We start from the raw sequence: 15,378 nt of genomic DNA, 5'->3' as shown, positions 1-15,378 counted from the left end.
GCCTCTCTCTCTCTGTGTCCCTCATGAATAAATAAATATATTTTTAAAAAGTTTCATGCTCTTCAGAATGAGCCAGCCAGGTGCCCCTATAGCTCTGTTCTTAATGGACTGACCATATTTCATTCTCCAGCATAACTCTCTTATTCAGCTCTTTAAGTGTCTCCCCATAAGATCAGGCTCCATGAGAATATGAAGCATCAGTGTCACTTAATACTATTTCCAGTGCCTGATGCATCATAGATGCTCAAGTATTTGTTGCTTTAAAATTAAATAACTGTAGAGTGCCTGGCTGGCTCAGTTGGTGGAGCATGCAACTCTTGATCTCGGGGTCATGGGTTTGAGCCCCATGTTGGGTGTAAAGATCACTTTCAAAATTTTTAAAAATCTTTAAATAAATGGGGGATCCCTGGGTGGTGCAGCGGTTTGACGCCTGCCTTTGGCCCAGGGCGCGATCCTGGAGACCCGGGATCAAATCCCACGTCGGGCTCCTGGTGCATGGAGCCTGCTTCTCCCTCTGCCTATGTCCCTGCCTCTCTCTCTCTCTCTCTCTCTCTCTCTCTCTGTATGACTATCATAAATAAATAAAAATTTTTAAAAATCTTTAAATAAATGCAAATAGTGAAAATAAGAGATTTGGGATGGGAGAAGAGGGGAAAAGAAAAAACTGGGATACAGCTATCACCTCTGTCTCATGCATATTTTCTGCTTTCTCTTGTGTAGATTTAAAGGTGCACAGGTTACCCTGGGTCTTCGTCATCTCTGGATGACTCTCATCACCAACCGCAATATTAAATGCCTTAACTTGGAAAGCACTCACCTAAAGGATGAAGATCTGATGATGGTGTGTGAAGCATTAAGACACCCAAACTGCTTGCTGGAATCTCTGAGGTATGTTCTGCTTATGGCTTTTATGGCTTTGGTTTTTCCTTTCTTGTCTTTCCTTTTTAAAGAATTGTTCACAGCAAGTTGCAAATGTATCAGAGAAGAGGGCAATCTGGAGATGGTGGTGGTGGTTGTACAGCAGCGTGTATGTACTTCATGCCACCCTTCTGGGTACTTATAAATGATCAAGGTGGTAAACTTTGTTATGCATATTTTACTACAAAAAAAGTAAATTTCAAAAAGGTATTCAAATTGGCAAAGAAGAAGTCAAACTCTCCCTCTCCACAGATGACATAATACTGTATGTAGAATACCCAAAAGACTCCACCCCAAGATTGCTAGAACTCATACAGCAATTCGGCAATATGGCAGGATACAAAATCAATGCCCAGAAATCAGTAGCATTTCTATACACTAACAATGAGACTGAAGAAAGAGAAATTAAGGAGTCAATGCCATTTACAATTGCACCCAGAACCATAAGATACCTAGGAATAGACCTAACTAAAGAGGTAAAGGATCTATACCCTAAAAACTACAGAACACTTCTGAAAGAGATTGAGGAAGACACAAAGAGATGGAAAAATATTCCATGCCTATGGATTGGAGGAATTAATATTGTGAAAATGTCTATGCTACCCAGGGCAATTTACACATTCAATGCAATCTCTATCAAAATATCATGGACTTTCTTCAAAGAGTTGGAACAAATCACCTTAAGATTTGTGTGAAATCAGAAAAGACCCTGAATAGTCAGGAAAATATTGAAAAAGAGAACCAGAGCCAGGGGTATCACAATGCTGGATTTCAAGTTATACTACAAAGCTGTGGTCATCAAGACAGTGTGGTCCTGCCACAAAAACAGACACATAAATCAATGAAACAGAATAGAGAACCCAGAAATGGGCCCTCAACTCTATGGTCAACTAATATTCGACAAAGCAGGAAAGACTATCCACTGGAAAAAGGACAGTCTCTTCAATAAATGGTGGGAAAATTGGACAACCACGTGCAGAAGAATGAAACTGGACTGTTCCCTTACACCATACACAAAGATAAACTCAAAATGGATGAAATACTAAATGTGAGACAAGAATCCATCAAAATAAAAAACAAACAAAAAAGAATCCATCAAAATCCTAGAGGAGAACACAGGCAACACCCTTCTTGAACTTGGCCACAACAACTTCTTGCAAGAAACATCTATGAAGGCAAGGGAAACAAAAGCAAAAGTGAACTATTGGGACTTCATCAAGATAAGAAGCTACTGCACAGCAAAAGAAACAGTCAACAAAACTAAAAGACAACCTACAGAATGGGAGAAGATATTTGCAAATGACATATCAGATAAAGGGCTAGTATCTAAGATCTATAAAGAACTTGTTAAACTCAACAGCAAAGAAACAATCCAGTCATGAAATGGGCAGAAGACATGAACAGAAATTTCACAGAGGAAGACATAGACATGACAACAAGCACATGAGAAAATGCTCTGCACCACTTGCCATCAGGGAAATACAAATAAAAACCACAAGGGGTAGTGGAAAGGGAGGTGGGCGGCGGATTGGGGTGACTGAGTGATGGGCACTGAGCGGAGGGCACTTGGTGGGATGAGCACTGAGTGTTATGCTAAATGTTGGCAAATTGAACTCCAATAAAAAAATTTAAAAACACACACAATGAGATATCACCTCACACCAGTGAGAATGGGGAAAATTAACAAGACGGGAACCAAGAAACGTTGGAGAGGATGTGAGGAAAGGGGAACCCTCTTGCACTGTTGATGGGAATGTGAACTGGTACAGCCACTCTGGAAAATTGTGTGGAGGTTCCTCAAAGAGTTAAAAATAGACCTGCCCTACGACCCAGCAATTGCACTGCTGGGGATTTACCCCAAATATACAGATGCAGTGAAAAGCCAAGACACCTGCACCCCAATGTTTATAGCAGTAATGTCCACAATAGCCAAACTGTGGATGGAGCCTCAGTGTCCATCGAAAGATGAATGGATAAAGAAGATGTGGTCTATGTATACAATGGAATATTACTCAGCCATTAGAAATGACAAATACCCATCATTTGCTTCGACACGGATGGAACTGGAGGGTATTATGCTGAGTGAAGTAAGTCAATCGGAGAAGGACAAACATTATTTGGTTTCACTCATATGGGGAATATAAAACATAGTGAAAGGGATTATAGGGAAAGGAGAGAAAATGGGGAAAATCAGAGAGGGTGACAGAACATGAGAGACTCCTAACTCTGGGAAACGAATAAGGGGTAGTGGAAGGGGAGGTGGGCAGGGGGAATGGAGTGACTGGGTGATGGGCACTTGATGGGATGAGCACTGGGTGTTACTATATGTTGACAAATCGAACTCCAATAATGGAGTGTAATGGACAGTATATGTAACTATAGTATAGTGTCAAACTGTGGACACTAACCAACATGTGGATGTCCTCCTGTGTCGTTTATCACATGTGCAGGTTCATAAAAGCATGCCATCCCCAAGATCCAGAAGTGCCACCACTCTGTTCCCTTTTCCAGCCACACCATCCCTAATCACTGAAAGTAACTGAGGTTTCCCATCTCCATAATTTTGTCATGTGGACAATGCTTTATCAGTGGAATCACACAGTATGTCACTACCCTCAGATTGGCTTGTTTCCCTTTTTATTTTTTTTAAGATTTTATTTATCTGACAGTACAAAAAGGGGAGCAGCAGGCAGAGGGAGAAGGAGAAGCAGGCTCCCCAGTGATCAAGGAGCCTGACTCAAGGCCCGACTTGAGCCAAAGGCAGATGCTTAACCTACTCAACCACCCAGGTGCCCCTCTCTATTTTTTTTAATTTGTATTTTTTGAGAGAGCACAGCAGGAATGGGGGGAAGTGAGGGAAAGGGAGAGAATCTTAAGCAGAGTCCATGCTTAGTGTGGAGCCTGACATGGAGCTCAATCTCATGACCCTAAGGGCATGACCTGAGCCAAAGAGTCAGATGCTTAACAAACTGAGCCACCCAGACACCATGAGATTGGCGGTTTTCAATCAGCAAATGCCCTCAGATCTATCATCTGTCCTGTTCTGTGTATCACATTCATTTTTAGTGCTGAGTACTATTCAATAGGACGGATACACCACATTTGGTATAGCCATTCACCTGTCCAGGGATGTTTTGGTCCTTTCCAGTTTGGGGCTATTACCACAGTTCTGTAGATCCTAAGCATGTGTTTTGCCAATTAGATGAACTTGGGCTAAAGACACTGCTACTGGATGCTTTTGGTATGCTGAGACAGAGAAACATGAGCTCTGTTTTAAGCTTTAATTGACACACAGCAACTGTGGAAGAGTATTTTGCTTTGCACCACATGAATATTTTTGCTCTGTAACCTGTGAGCTGCCATCCCAAGCCAGGTGCCTACCCTCATCGAGATGACAAGATGACTTTCTAGAGAACAAAACAAATACCATATGGCCTCACATATGGAATTAAAAAAAAAAAAAAAAAGCTGAACTCATGCCTGGGTGGCTCAATTGGTTAAGCATCTGCCTTCAGCTCAGGTCATGGTCCCAGGGCCCTGGGGATTGAGCCCCACATCAGGCTCCCGGCTCAGTGAGGAGCCTGCTCCTCCCTTTCTATCTGCTTCCCTCCCCGCTGCTCCTTGCTTGTGATCTCACTCTCTGTCTCTCTCATTCTCTCTGTCTCTCAAAATTTTTAAAAAGCTAAACTCAAAAACAGTAAAATGGTGGTTATCTGGGACTAGAGGAGTGGGGGAAAATAGAAATATACTGTTGAAAGGTACAAACTTGCAACTAGTAGGTAAATAGATCCTGGAGACCTAGCACACAGTATAAATATAGACAAAGATACTGTGTTACAAAACTCAAACTTGCTAAGAAACTAGATCTTAATTATTCCCACCACAAAAAAGAAATAATTATGTGATCCAATAGAGGTGCTTGAGAATACTACAATGGCGATCATACTGCAGTATATTAATGTTTCAAATCAATGTGCTTATACCTTAAATGTATACAGTTTATAGGTCAGATATATTTCAAGTTTTTAAGTGCAAATGTGTGAAATATTGGCTGGTGATCATTGTTATGCATAAAATAATGCTGGAGACCATTGCTACGCACAAAATAACGCTGGAGGAACACATGTACAAGGGAAATTCATGCCTTGTTTTTAGGCAGATAGGGATTTGGGTAAAATGGGGGTGGGGCAGGCACAGTTAGGTAAGGTTTTGAGACTGGCTAACTCAGAAGAGGGGATGTTCCAGAGACTTAAATGAAAAACTGAACCACATAAAGATATGGGGCTGGGGATGAGGAGGGATGTTACAAACAGAACAACTAGCAAATGCTCAGACCTTGAGCCTGGAGCAGTGTCCAGAAATCAGCAAAAGGGCCAGAGTAGCTGGAGCACAGGGAAATGGGTTGCTCTGGGGAAGAGAGGAGAATGTATTTCACATTGTTTATCTCTGCAGGTTGGATCACTGTGGACTAACCCCAGCTTGTTGCCTGGTGATCTCCCAAATCCTTGTTACATCCATCAGCCTAAAATCTCTCAGCCTGGTAGGAAATAAGGTGACAAACCAGGGCATAAAGCCTCTCTGTGACGCCTTGACAGCCTCACAGTGCACGCTGCAGAAAATGATGTGAGTTGCACTTCTTTCCACCCAGGGTTCCTTTCTCTTAACTGACATGGTCCAAGTGGTGGGGAAGGAGAGAGTGGAATCATTGGGTACCTAAGCCAAGGGTTAGAACGGGAGTTCTGACCCTATGGGAGTACCCCAATATTGAGGCATAAAAAAAGACCAGTAAATAACATCTGTGTCTTTGCTACCAAACTCTGAACAATATATAAAAGTCTAGGAGAGAACCCAAACTCATAGAACCAGAGAGTAGAATGGTGGCTGCCGGGGGCTGGCAGTTAGGGAAAGAAATAGGGAGAAGTTGGTTAAAGGGTACAGATGTACAGTTAAAGAACTCCTGGGGATCTAATATACAGCATTCTGCTTATAGTTAGCAATGCTGTGTTGTATACTGGAAAGTTTCACCAATGCCCAAATCCCGGAGAGTCTTAGCTTATGGTTGGAGTTGCCATCCCTGGCGTCCTTGAGCACCAAGCTCTGTGCTGTTTATTCCCATTAATGCCAACTTTACAAACAACCTGCTAGGTAGGAATTATTTTTACCTCATTTTCTGATAAGGAAAACAGAATCCAGAAGAAAGGAAATCTCTTATCTAAGGCCATATAGGGAATAAGAGACAAAGCTAAAATATGACCCCTGGCTTGATAACTAAGGCTTAGAAATCTCCCCCTTGATGACCTACAATCTGGGCAAAGTTGCTTCCCCCACTATTCCCAAAACGTGTCTTGTCAATAACCTACCTCTTTCATGAGGAGTTTGATTCTAAAGTCATAACAAAAATTGAAAACAAAATGGCACAAATTACCCTTTAAAGTCCTGAGGTGGAGGGTTGGAGGCAGGAAATCGCATTAGAAGCCAACATATCTTCTCTCCCTCAGTCTATAGGAGAGGGGGAAAACTTTCCCTCTATCCTCTTAGGTTAAATATCTGAGGCCTGCAAATTAAATTGATGATTGACAGGAGAAAAGGCACACATATTTTATGGGTACTACTTTTTTTTTTTAATGCATGGAAGCTTCACAGAAAAGATGTGAGAAACCCTAAAAGTGGTTAGAATCAAGCTTCTATATCATTTTAACAAAGTTATGCTAAACTGTGGAGAAGTAACTAGACAAAAGGAGTTTGAGGCTTTTAGGGACTGATAAATTGTGGGTAGGCAACTAGGAAATATGAGGGGTAAAAGTTATATGCTAATTCATCTCCATGTCATGTCCATTTCCAGTGACAAAAGTCATTCTCTTGTACCAAAGGGGGGGATACATGTACAAGGGAAGTTCATGCCCTGTTTTTAGACAGATGGGAAAAAGCAGAGAGCCCTTCCTGTGTCTGTTTTTCCTTAGTTGCTTTCAGCTCAAGATAATCCTTACACTAAAATGGCGTATTTCGGGCTTACATATCCTGACCCCCTTCTAATCTGACCCAGCCAGTATTTCTTCATCCAAACATCTCCATCAGTAAATGGTTGCTATATGCACTTCTCTATGCACTTAGATGGAGTTAATTTATTTAACTTTGTCACAATGAGAGTAGTACTATTAGGCTCTTAATTTCAAGTGCTATTGCATATTAATCTTTGAAAAACAGGTGGAAGGTCACCTTCTAAATAGGAAGGTCCCTAATCTTGGCAACACCTCACACCATAGTACACACGAGGAGCAAAGATACCTGGATGGAGAACAGGTTGAATTTGTCCATGTGTTTCCCATTATGGGTGATGGCTAATCTAGTCACCTACACCATTTAGACTATTAGGGTTGGGTTTGCAAGTTCAATGCAGACACAGTGTGACCTCAGCATATGTCTGCAAGACCATGGTCAGCCATGGGGGTGGTATTTCTTTCCCGTCCTTGCAAGGAGGGAGGGGTAGAACCTTAGGAATAGACCTTCATCCTTTCTTTCCTGGGGGCTCTCTCCTTGCAGACTGGGGAAGTGTGGCCTCAAGGCTCCCGACTGCCAGGACCTGGCCTCAGCCCTCATCAGCAACCAGAGTTTGACACACCTGTGCCTGTCAAGCAACAGCCTGGGGAGCGAAGGCATGAATCTGTTGGGTCGAGCCATAAAATTCCCCAACTGTGGACTACAGAGGCTGATGTGAGTCCAGCTCACTTCCCTGGGTGGACTGCATTGTTTTGTTACAAACAGTATGTACCACTTGCCACACACAAAGTAGCAGGAACAAAGCTGTCATAATGAAGGTAGCTGATAGGAGCTGCATTTTGTCCCCACCCATTTCTTCCTTCCGTGGAAAATTCTATCTCTGTTCCCATCTTCTTACAGTGAGAAGTCATCCTTCATCCAGATACAGACGTTTCTCGTTGTTTCCTGCAGTTATGTTCTGTAAAGTCACCACAAACACTGAACCACTTCTCCCTGGGTAAACACAGCATTAGGTTCCTGTGAGCCCCTGGTCACATTTTCAACCAACCAGAACCTAATCTTGCTTTGTGCGTTTCTGTTTAAAGACTCCATATTTAATACATAGTGTTGATTTATTGACATTGAACTCGCGGCCAACAGCACCACGACTCATGCCTGAATGAAGCTCATCTATGACGGATCTTCTCCATCTACACAGCACTGCCTTCTTGCACATGGAAACACTGGACAGCACTCTAGCTCTGCACATTAGTGCCACATTTTATTTTTATTTATTTATGATAGTCACACACACACACACACACACACACACACACACAGAGGCAGAGACACAGGCAGAGGGAGAAGCAGGCTCCATGCACATGGGACGTGGGACTCGATCCCGGGTCTCCAGGATCGCACCCTGGGCCAAAGGCAGGCGCCAAATGGCTGCGCCACCCAGGGATCCCTAGCGCCACATTTTAAACAGCAAAGTCATCAACAAAAACCACAAAAATGCAGAAAACGTGGCAATAACTGGACCATGAAAAGGATACTTATTTATGATGAATTTGAAATGAGGCCAGCCTCAGCTGGGAACGTGTGCATTGGGGAGCTCAAATATTTCTCTGCTCTGCCCGTGCACGCATGTCCATGAACAGTCATGAGCACAAGTATGGATTTGGAGGGCAGCAAATAAATTTTAGCAAGCAGATAAATGTGCAAACACAGAATCCATGAATGAGGATCAACCATACTCACTGAACACCTAATGTAGGCAAACACATAGTTGGTAGGGATGCACAGGCAACCAATGTGGTCTCTGAGTTTACAGAGCTTAGGTTTTGGTAGGGAGAGCTGGGTAATTGAGATTTTTAGATGATGGTAATGGTGACACAGGGTTGGTAGCCACAGGGGTGATGCTCCACTACTCCAGACAGTACCATGCACATGGCTAGGGGATGCTGTGTACTCTAGCATACAGCAGGATGTTTCAGTAAGTTCTTTAAAAGTACCCCATCGCCAGATTACCCTTCTAGCCTACATCTTTCATCTTTCATCTGAGATCAAAGGATTATTACATCTGTTCCACACTGTCAGCTTGCCTTGCTGGGGCCACTTTGCTTTCAGCCATTTTACCCCGTTGACCAATTAGTTCACCAATAACCCTATAAATAATTTTTAAAATCAACATATGTTAATGGTATACCTGTAGCCAGAAATTCTGTTAAAGAATATAACTTTAATATACATGTCTACTTTGTGAGTTGCAAGGTGCCTCAGTGAATAAGTGATGAGAAGAGTCTGAGTGGTAAACAGGATAGTGAACCCTCCCCAAAATGTGCATGTCCTAATCCCTGTAAATATGTAAACTCACATGGCAAAAGGGACTTTGCAGGTGTGATCAAGTTAAGGATCTTGAGATGGGGAAATTATCTTGGATTATCTGAGTAGTCCTAATGTAATGAAAGGGGGCATTATAAGGGAAAGAGAAGCAGGAGAGGAGGTGTGATAACAGAGGGTAGATATAATTGCTGACTGAAGACCAGGAGTTAGACTATGCGCTGCCTACTAGAAAAGCTAGAAAAGGCAAGAAAACCAATTCTCCCCTGGAGCCTCCAGAAGGAACACAACACTGCTGACCTTTTGATTTTTACCCCAGTAAGATACTGAACTCCATAACAGTAAGATCATAAATGTGTATCTTAAGCCACTAAGTTTGTGGTATTTGTTACAGCAGGAATAGGAAAATAACACCTCAAATATGAAGAAAAATTAAAAAGTGACAATATCCTTTTCATGGTCCAGTTAGTATCACATTTTCCACATTCTTTGGTTTTCATTGGTGATCTTGCTGTTTAGCACATTTTTTTTTTAGCACGATATTTTAATGTGTAGAGCTGTAACGCTGTCCAGTGTTCCAATGCACAAGAAAGCCATGCTGTGTGGGTAGAGAAGATGCTTCATAAATGAGCTTCATTCAGGGACAAGTTATGGTGCTATTGACCCCAAGTTCAATGTTAATGAATCAACAATATGTATTGAATAAAGAAATGCATAAAGCAAGGTTAGGTACTGAACAGCATTCAGCCACGTGCATTATGTCAGGCATTGTGCTAAGCACTCCATGGTTGTCCTATTACCCAAGCCAAAACCTTCTTAAAGTCCTCCTTAAATAATCCTCTCCCAAAGGAGGAGCAAGCTGAAGCTAGCAGAAGTGGCTTACCTGAGGTTACACCAAGTCATGAATATGACCTCTTTCCCTTGCGTGTGCCCCACAGACTAAACGAATGCAACCTGGATGTTGCTGGCTGTGGCTTTCTTGCATTTGCACTTATGGGCAACAGACATCTGACACATCTGAGCCTTAGCATGAATCCCTTGGAAGATGATGGGATGAACCTTCTGTGTGAAGTCATCATGGAACCATCTTGTCACCTCCAGGACCTAGAGTAAGTTTCAATGGTTGTTGGGGGTCAGCTCTACTACATAGGGGTTTGGAGTTCCTAGAAAATCCAGAGATGTGAGCAGGAAGACTGGTACCCAAGATTAGTTCTTAGGTCAGCTGATGCTCGTGTTTTCCAGGGGACACTGCAATGAGTGTGGGTAGAACACGAAATGAGTCCACACAGGAGCCCCGTGGCAGGATTTTTGGAGCTTAGGTCACTCTTGATTTCTAAAACCTGTTCACTTCTCAGAAGACCTCTTTTTGCCCTGAGTTACTCTTCAGCTGTTCATTCTATACAGAATGAGGGTAGAGATGGAGGGGCGCTTTCCTGACACCTTTTCCCTCTGAGGCTCAAATTTCTTTACCTTTTATTGGACTGTTCTACTCAATAAGAGTATTCCATCATTGAACAGACTATAGGAAAGTTAACAAATATCAATGAGCAGAAATAAATCTCCAATCTAACAACCAATCCATAAATGCTGTTAATACTTTGACAAATTCCTCCTGCAGTTACCACTGAAAGCATTCTTGCCACATGGCAGGCACAGGACTTTAACTATTTTACACGTTTAGATTCATGTAGTTCCCTACCAATCATTTCCAGGGGAAACCAGAACTCCCTAGAACCCAAAACCTTGCCTTTGGTCTCACGTTCTGTCCCTTAAGGATTGCAGACCATAACAGTAAACAAAGTATGGCATGGTATTCCACTTAATGATGCATGGTAACTTTAAAAATCCCCTAAAACTAGACACTGAGCTTGTGCCCAATGGTTTGGTCATGTGTACCTTGTAAATATTTGTGTACTTGGTACCCCAAACCCATCTAGCATTTCAGCACCTTCTGTCATCTTTCCTCACCCTCTCAGGAACTCTATCAACTTCTCTCTCGTGTGTGTGTGTGTGTGTGTGTGTGTGTGTGTGTGTGTGTTTCTTTCTGTTCGTCCACTAAGGAGAATCTTTATCCCATCTCCAGGTGGGAAGCAAGCTCTGATGTGCTTATTTCTTTTTCTAAAGATACCTCCAGCCACATCACATGCTTTCCCCACCTACCACTATCATCCCTCCTCACCTGAACCACTGGATGCTGCACAGCCTAAGCCATTCCCAGGGATAGACAAAAAGGTTATCAGTGAGGAAAGAGTCAAGGAAAGCCCCACCGATGTTTCTGGGCACCATCCCCCTCTGGCACTCTCCTCAAATGACACAGGTTCTCCTCTTGCAGATTGGTTAAGTGTCATCTCACTGCCGGCTGCTGCAAGAAACTGTCCCATGTGATTGTGAGGAACAAACACCTGAAGAGCCTGGATCTGGCCGTGAATGCCCTGGGTGATGATGGCGTCACAGCCCTGTGTGAGGGGCTGAAGCACAGGAAGGCTTCTCTGAAGAGGCTTGGGTGAGTTCCCGGGGTCCCCTGTATGAGGCCTGGGTGACGAGGGAGATCAGAGCATGAAGTTGCTGAACAAAACAGCGTTCCAACTCTCACACCTCCATTTGAACCTGCCTTTGTTCCTCCTGGTGCTTAAGAAAGGACCTCCCCCCCGCCCCCGCCCCACTTCTAATCAACCTTAAGACATTGCATAGGATAGCTCTGGGCTTTCTACTGTGAAACCACTTATATATTCCTTCTGAATATTCCCTTCCTTCTGAAACAATAAAGGAAGAATCCCTACATCTATCAGATTAACCTCATTCATGTTGGGAATCTATGAACTGCCTTACACTATCACTGAATTACTTCCCCTTGCCTCTTTCCACAGCCTCCCTAATAGAGACTTCCTGTTTTCATAGATGCTTAGATATTATTTTAGAAGCAAAACCAATAATAATGTTTATTCAATCCCACCTTACCACCTAACTATAGGCAGTTATACCTACTTGAGCTATGTCCCACGACTTTTTACTCTATCACAAGAAATTCCCAAATACACAAAATCTAGAACAATTGGGGCACTGAAAATCTTATGCTTACCACCAGGTTTAAATGATTCTCAGTATTTTGCTCTATGGGGTGAACCATTTCATAGTGAGTTATAGTTGTTCTGCCTCTGAATACCTCAACATGCATCTCCAACATAGGGGAACATGGCTACCATCCAATTACTACATCTAACAATATTGTTTCGCCCTCAGTGCTCTTAGGCTAAAATCCTAAATCTTAATGTGACCTAAAGTGGCTAGCCTCCTCTCACATGATGGCCTCTGGCTCCCCTGTAGCCATCTGGTTCACTCTCCGTGTCTCATATATGACCCACTCTTCCTTCCACAAGAGCCAAGTACGTGCAATTTCCTAAGCCCTCCTTGCTACTTCCTGCCCTGGTTCCTTTTTCTCTTGGGTTTCGGGTGAAATGCAGGTTCTCAGCAAGTCTTCCTCCATGTGCCTTCTCTTGTTCCCTGGTTACAGGCTCTCTCACCTTTGATCTTTTATTCTTTTCACAACTGGAATTAAGTTACCCAGCAGCTCTTAACAGGAGAACCAGCAGCAGTGGTAGCACCATCCTTTGGGAATCTGTTAGAAATGCAAATGTCCTGGTTCCTTCCCAGAATTGCTGAACCAGAAATGCCAGGGGTAGAGCCCACCACTCCATTTTAAGCATTAATGTGAAAGTCCAATGAGTTGAGGGGTCAGTCACTGAACTTTGGAGGCATTTCTTGTGTTGACCCTGCAGGTTGGAGGCATGTGGACTGACTTCCGGCTGCTGTGAGGTCCTTGCCTCGGCTCTCCTCTGCAGCCAGCGCCTGACCAGCCTGAATCTGATGCGGAATGATTTCAGCCCCATGGGAATGACGAAGCTGTGCCCAGCCTTTGCACAACCCACATCCAACCTGCAAATAATCGGGTGAGTACCTGGCGATTGTCTTCCAAGATGCAAACCACCTTCTGCTACAGGCATGCTGGTTGGTGGAGAAACCCAGAAGCTGATATGGTGGCTTAGCAACTAGGTCCTTGTTTCAACCACTAAGTGCCCACTGTGCTCCGGGCACTGTGCTGGGGATACAGGGATAGAGATGGAGGTGTGAGGTTCCTGATATCATGGGGCTTACTTTTGGATGGATTTAGGAAGAATGGAGAGACCACATACACATCAGATGTTTATCCTTAAAAAGCTAATAATAGAATTGCTATATAATCCAACAATTCTACTTCTGGGTACCTACCCAAAAGAATGGAAACCAGGATCTAGAAGAATTATTTGTAGACCTGTGTTTATAGCAGCACTATTCACAGTAGTCAAAAAGTAGAAGCAACCTAGGCATCTGTTGTCAGGTGAAAGGGTAAATGAAATGTGGTATATCCACACAGTCCAATCTCATTCAGCATTGGAATAAAAGGAAGTTCTGATACATGTTACAACCTGGATGAACCTTAAGGACGTTATGCTCAGTGAAGTAAGTCTGATGCAAGAAGACAAATACTGTGATTCTACTTAAGTGGGGTTCCTAGAGCATCCAAATACATACAGACAGAAGGTAGATGGTGTGGCACCAGGTGCTGTGGGAGAGGGATGGGAAGTTGGTGTTTAATGGGCACAGAGTCTTAGTTGGGAAAGATGAAAAGTTTACAAGGATAGATGGTGGAGGTGGCTGCACAGCAGTGTGAGTATGATAAATGCCACCAAACTACACACTGAAAAACGGTTAAGATGGACAGCACATTGAGGTTGGTTTTCCCATATTTATTTCAATAGCAAACTTCCCTGAGAAACTCTTCTATGTGACCCAGCTTCCAGTGGTTGGGTTTGTGCAGGAGCCAAGTGTCAGTATATAGATGTAACAGGGTGGTTGTAGTGTGGGATCTGAGGAGCAAAATGGATTGGAAGGCATGGCTCAGTGGATTTGGAGATCCCAACATGGCCAAGGAGAACTGTCACAGTGATCTATTTTGCAAATGAGCTAGAAGGGCAGAAGATTGGGTTGAAAGAGCATGTTTGGACAAGTTCAGCCTGTGACCATGGAACTTAGCACTTGAACCTGCAAAGAGGAATCAGACCTGGATTTTACTAATGGACCTTTCAGAAGCCTATTTCCCTATCCACAAAATGGAGATGATTCTGTGTATCTATTTGAATACCTGTTTCTCTCTCTTGTCCTAGAATATAAGCTTCATGAGGTTTAGGGACTTTGGCTTGCTCATCACTGCCTCAAAACACTATTATAGGGCCTGGCACAAAGTAGGTTCTCAGGAAAGAGTTCATGGATAGATGAATTATCACACCTGCCTTTTAGGACCGTGGTGAGGGGCAGATGCCTATAAAAGCTCAGTGTAGCACCTAATACATCTAAGCGTGCTTTTACAGGTAGGGATTTACTCTTATTCTATGGAGCACCTCAAGAGTACAAGAAGAGGTTTTAGATCCTTGATGCACTAAGGAAATTTTAAGGAAAGGAGAAGTAGTCAGAAGCAAATTCCCAGAGTAATGTATCTCTCTTCTCCAGGCTGTGGAAATGGGAGTATCCCACTCAAATAAGGAAGCTGCTGAAGGAAGTCCAGCTAGTCAAGCCACAGATTGTCATTGGTGATGATTGGTATTCTTTTGACGAAGATGACCGGTACTGGTGGAAAAGCTGAAGACTCCTCCCACCCCACCCACTCTGATGGAAGAACATTAAAAATAGTCTTCTGGGGTAAGCTGTCCCAGAAACTCCCTCTTGGGGATAGAATATTAGTTCTGGTTCTCACAAAGCCCTCAGTGACATAGGCTGTGACTTTCAAATCCTAGGATCTCAGTATCTGTGAAATGTCTGTCCTATCTTGGAGCATATAGAGAAAATTGAATAAACATGGAGAGCATTCAAGGAATAATTACAATGTGACCTTCTTGGGTAGTTCCAAGAGAAGAGTGGGAGGGCTTAGTCCTAAAAGTGGCCCCCAAATGTTGATGACACAACTCTGCTGGTGTTAAAAAAAAAAAAAATCAAAGTACAATCTGAAAGTCAAAGGATGGTGTGACTATCATTATCTAAATATAAACACAGGGATACCTGGGTGGCTCAGTGGTTGAACCTTTGGCTCAGGTCCTGATCCTGGGGGCC

At 43.1% G+C, this 15,378-nt stretch overlaps 1 protein-coding gene across 1 annotated transcript in view; it reads left to right on the top strand.

The window, feature by feature from the left end:
* Positions 1–15,097, top strand: part of NLRP5 (NLR family pyrin domain containing 5) — a 29,031-nt gene extending 13,934 nt beyond the window's left edge. Inside the window, exons 7-13 of the mRNA XM_077874100.1 lie at positions 721–888; positions 5,371–5,541; positions 7,459–7,629; positions 10,176–10,346; positions 11,570–11,740; positions 13,014–13,184; positions 14,782–15,097. Coding sequence (XP_077730226.1) covers positions 721–888; positions 5,371–5,541; positions 7,459–7,629; positions 10,176–10,346; positions 11,570–11,740; positions 13,014–13,184; positions 14,782–14,914 — 1,156 coding nt within the window. The 3' untranslated portion in view covers positions 14,915–15,097. The remainder of the gene's footprint in view (positions 1–720; positions 889–5,370; positions 5,542–7,458; positions 7,630–10,175; positions 10,347–11,569; positions 11,741–13,013; positions 13,185–14,781) is intronic.
* Positions 15,098–15,378: the final 281 nt, after the last annotated feature.

Source organism: Canis aureus, chromosome 1 (genome assembly GCF_053574225.1).
Source record: "Canis aureus isolate CA01 chromosome 1, VMU_Caureus_v.1.0, whole genome shotgun sequence".
NCBI lineage: Eukaryota > Metazoa > Chordata > Mammalia > Carnivora > Canidae > Canis > Canis aureus.
This window is presented reverse-complemented; position numbering and strand designations above follow the sequence as displayed.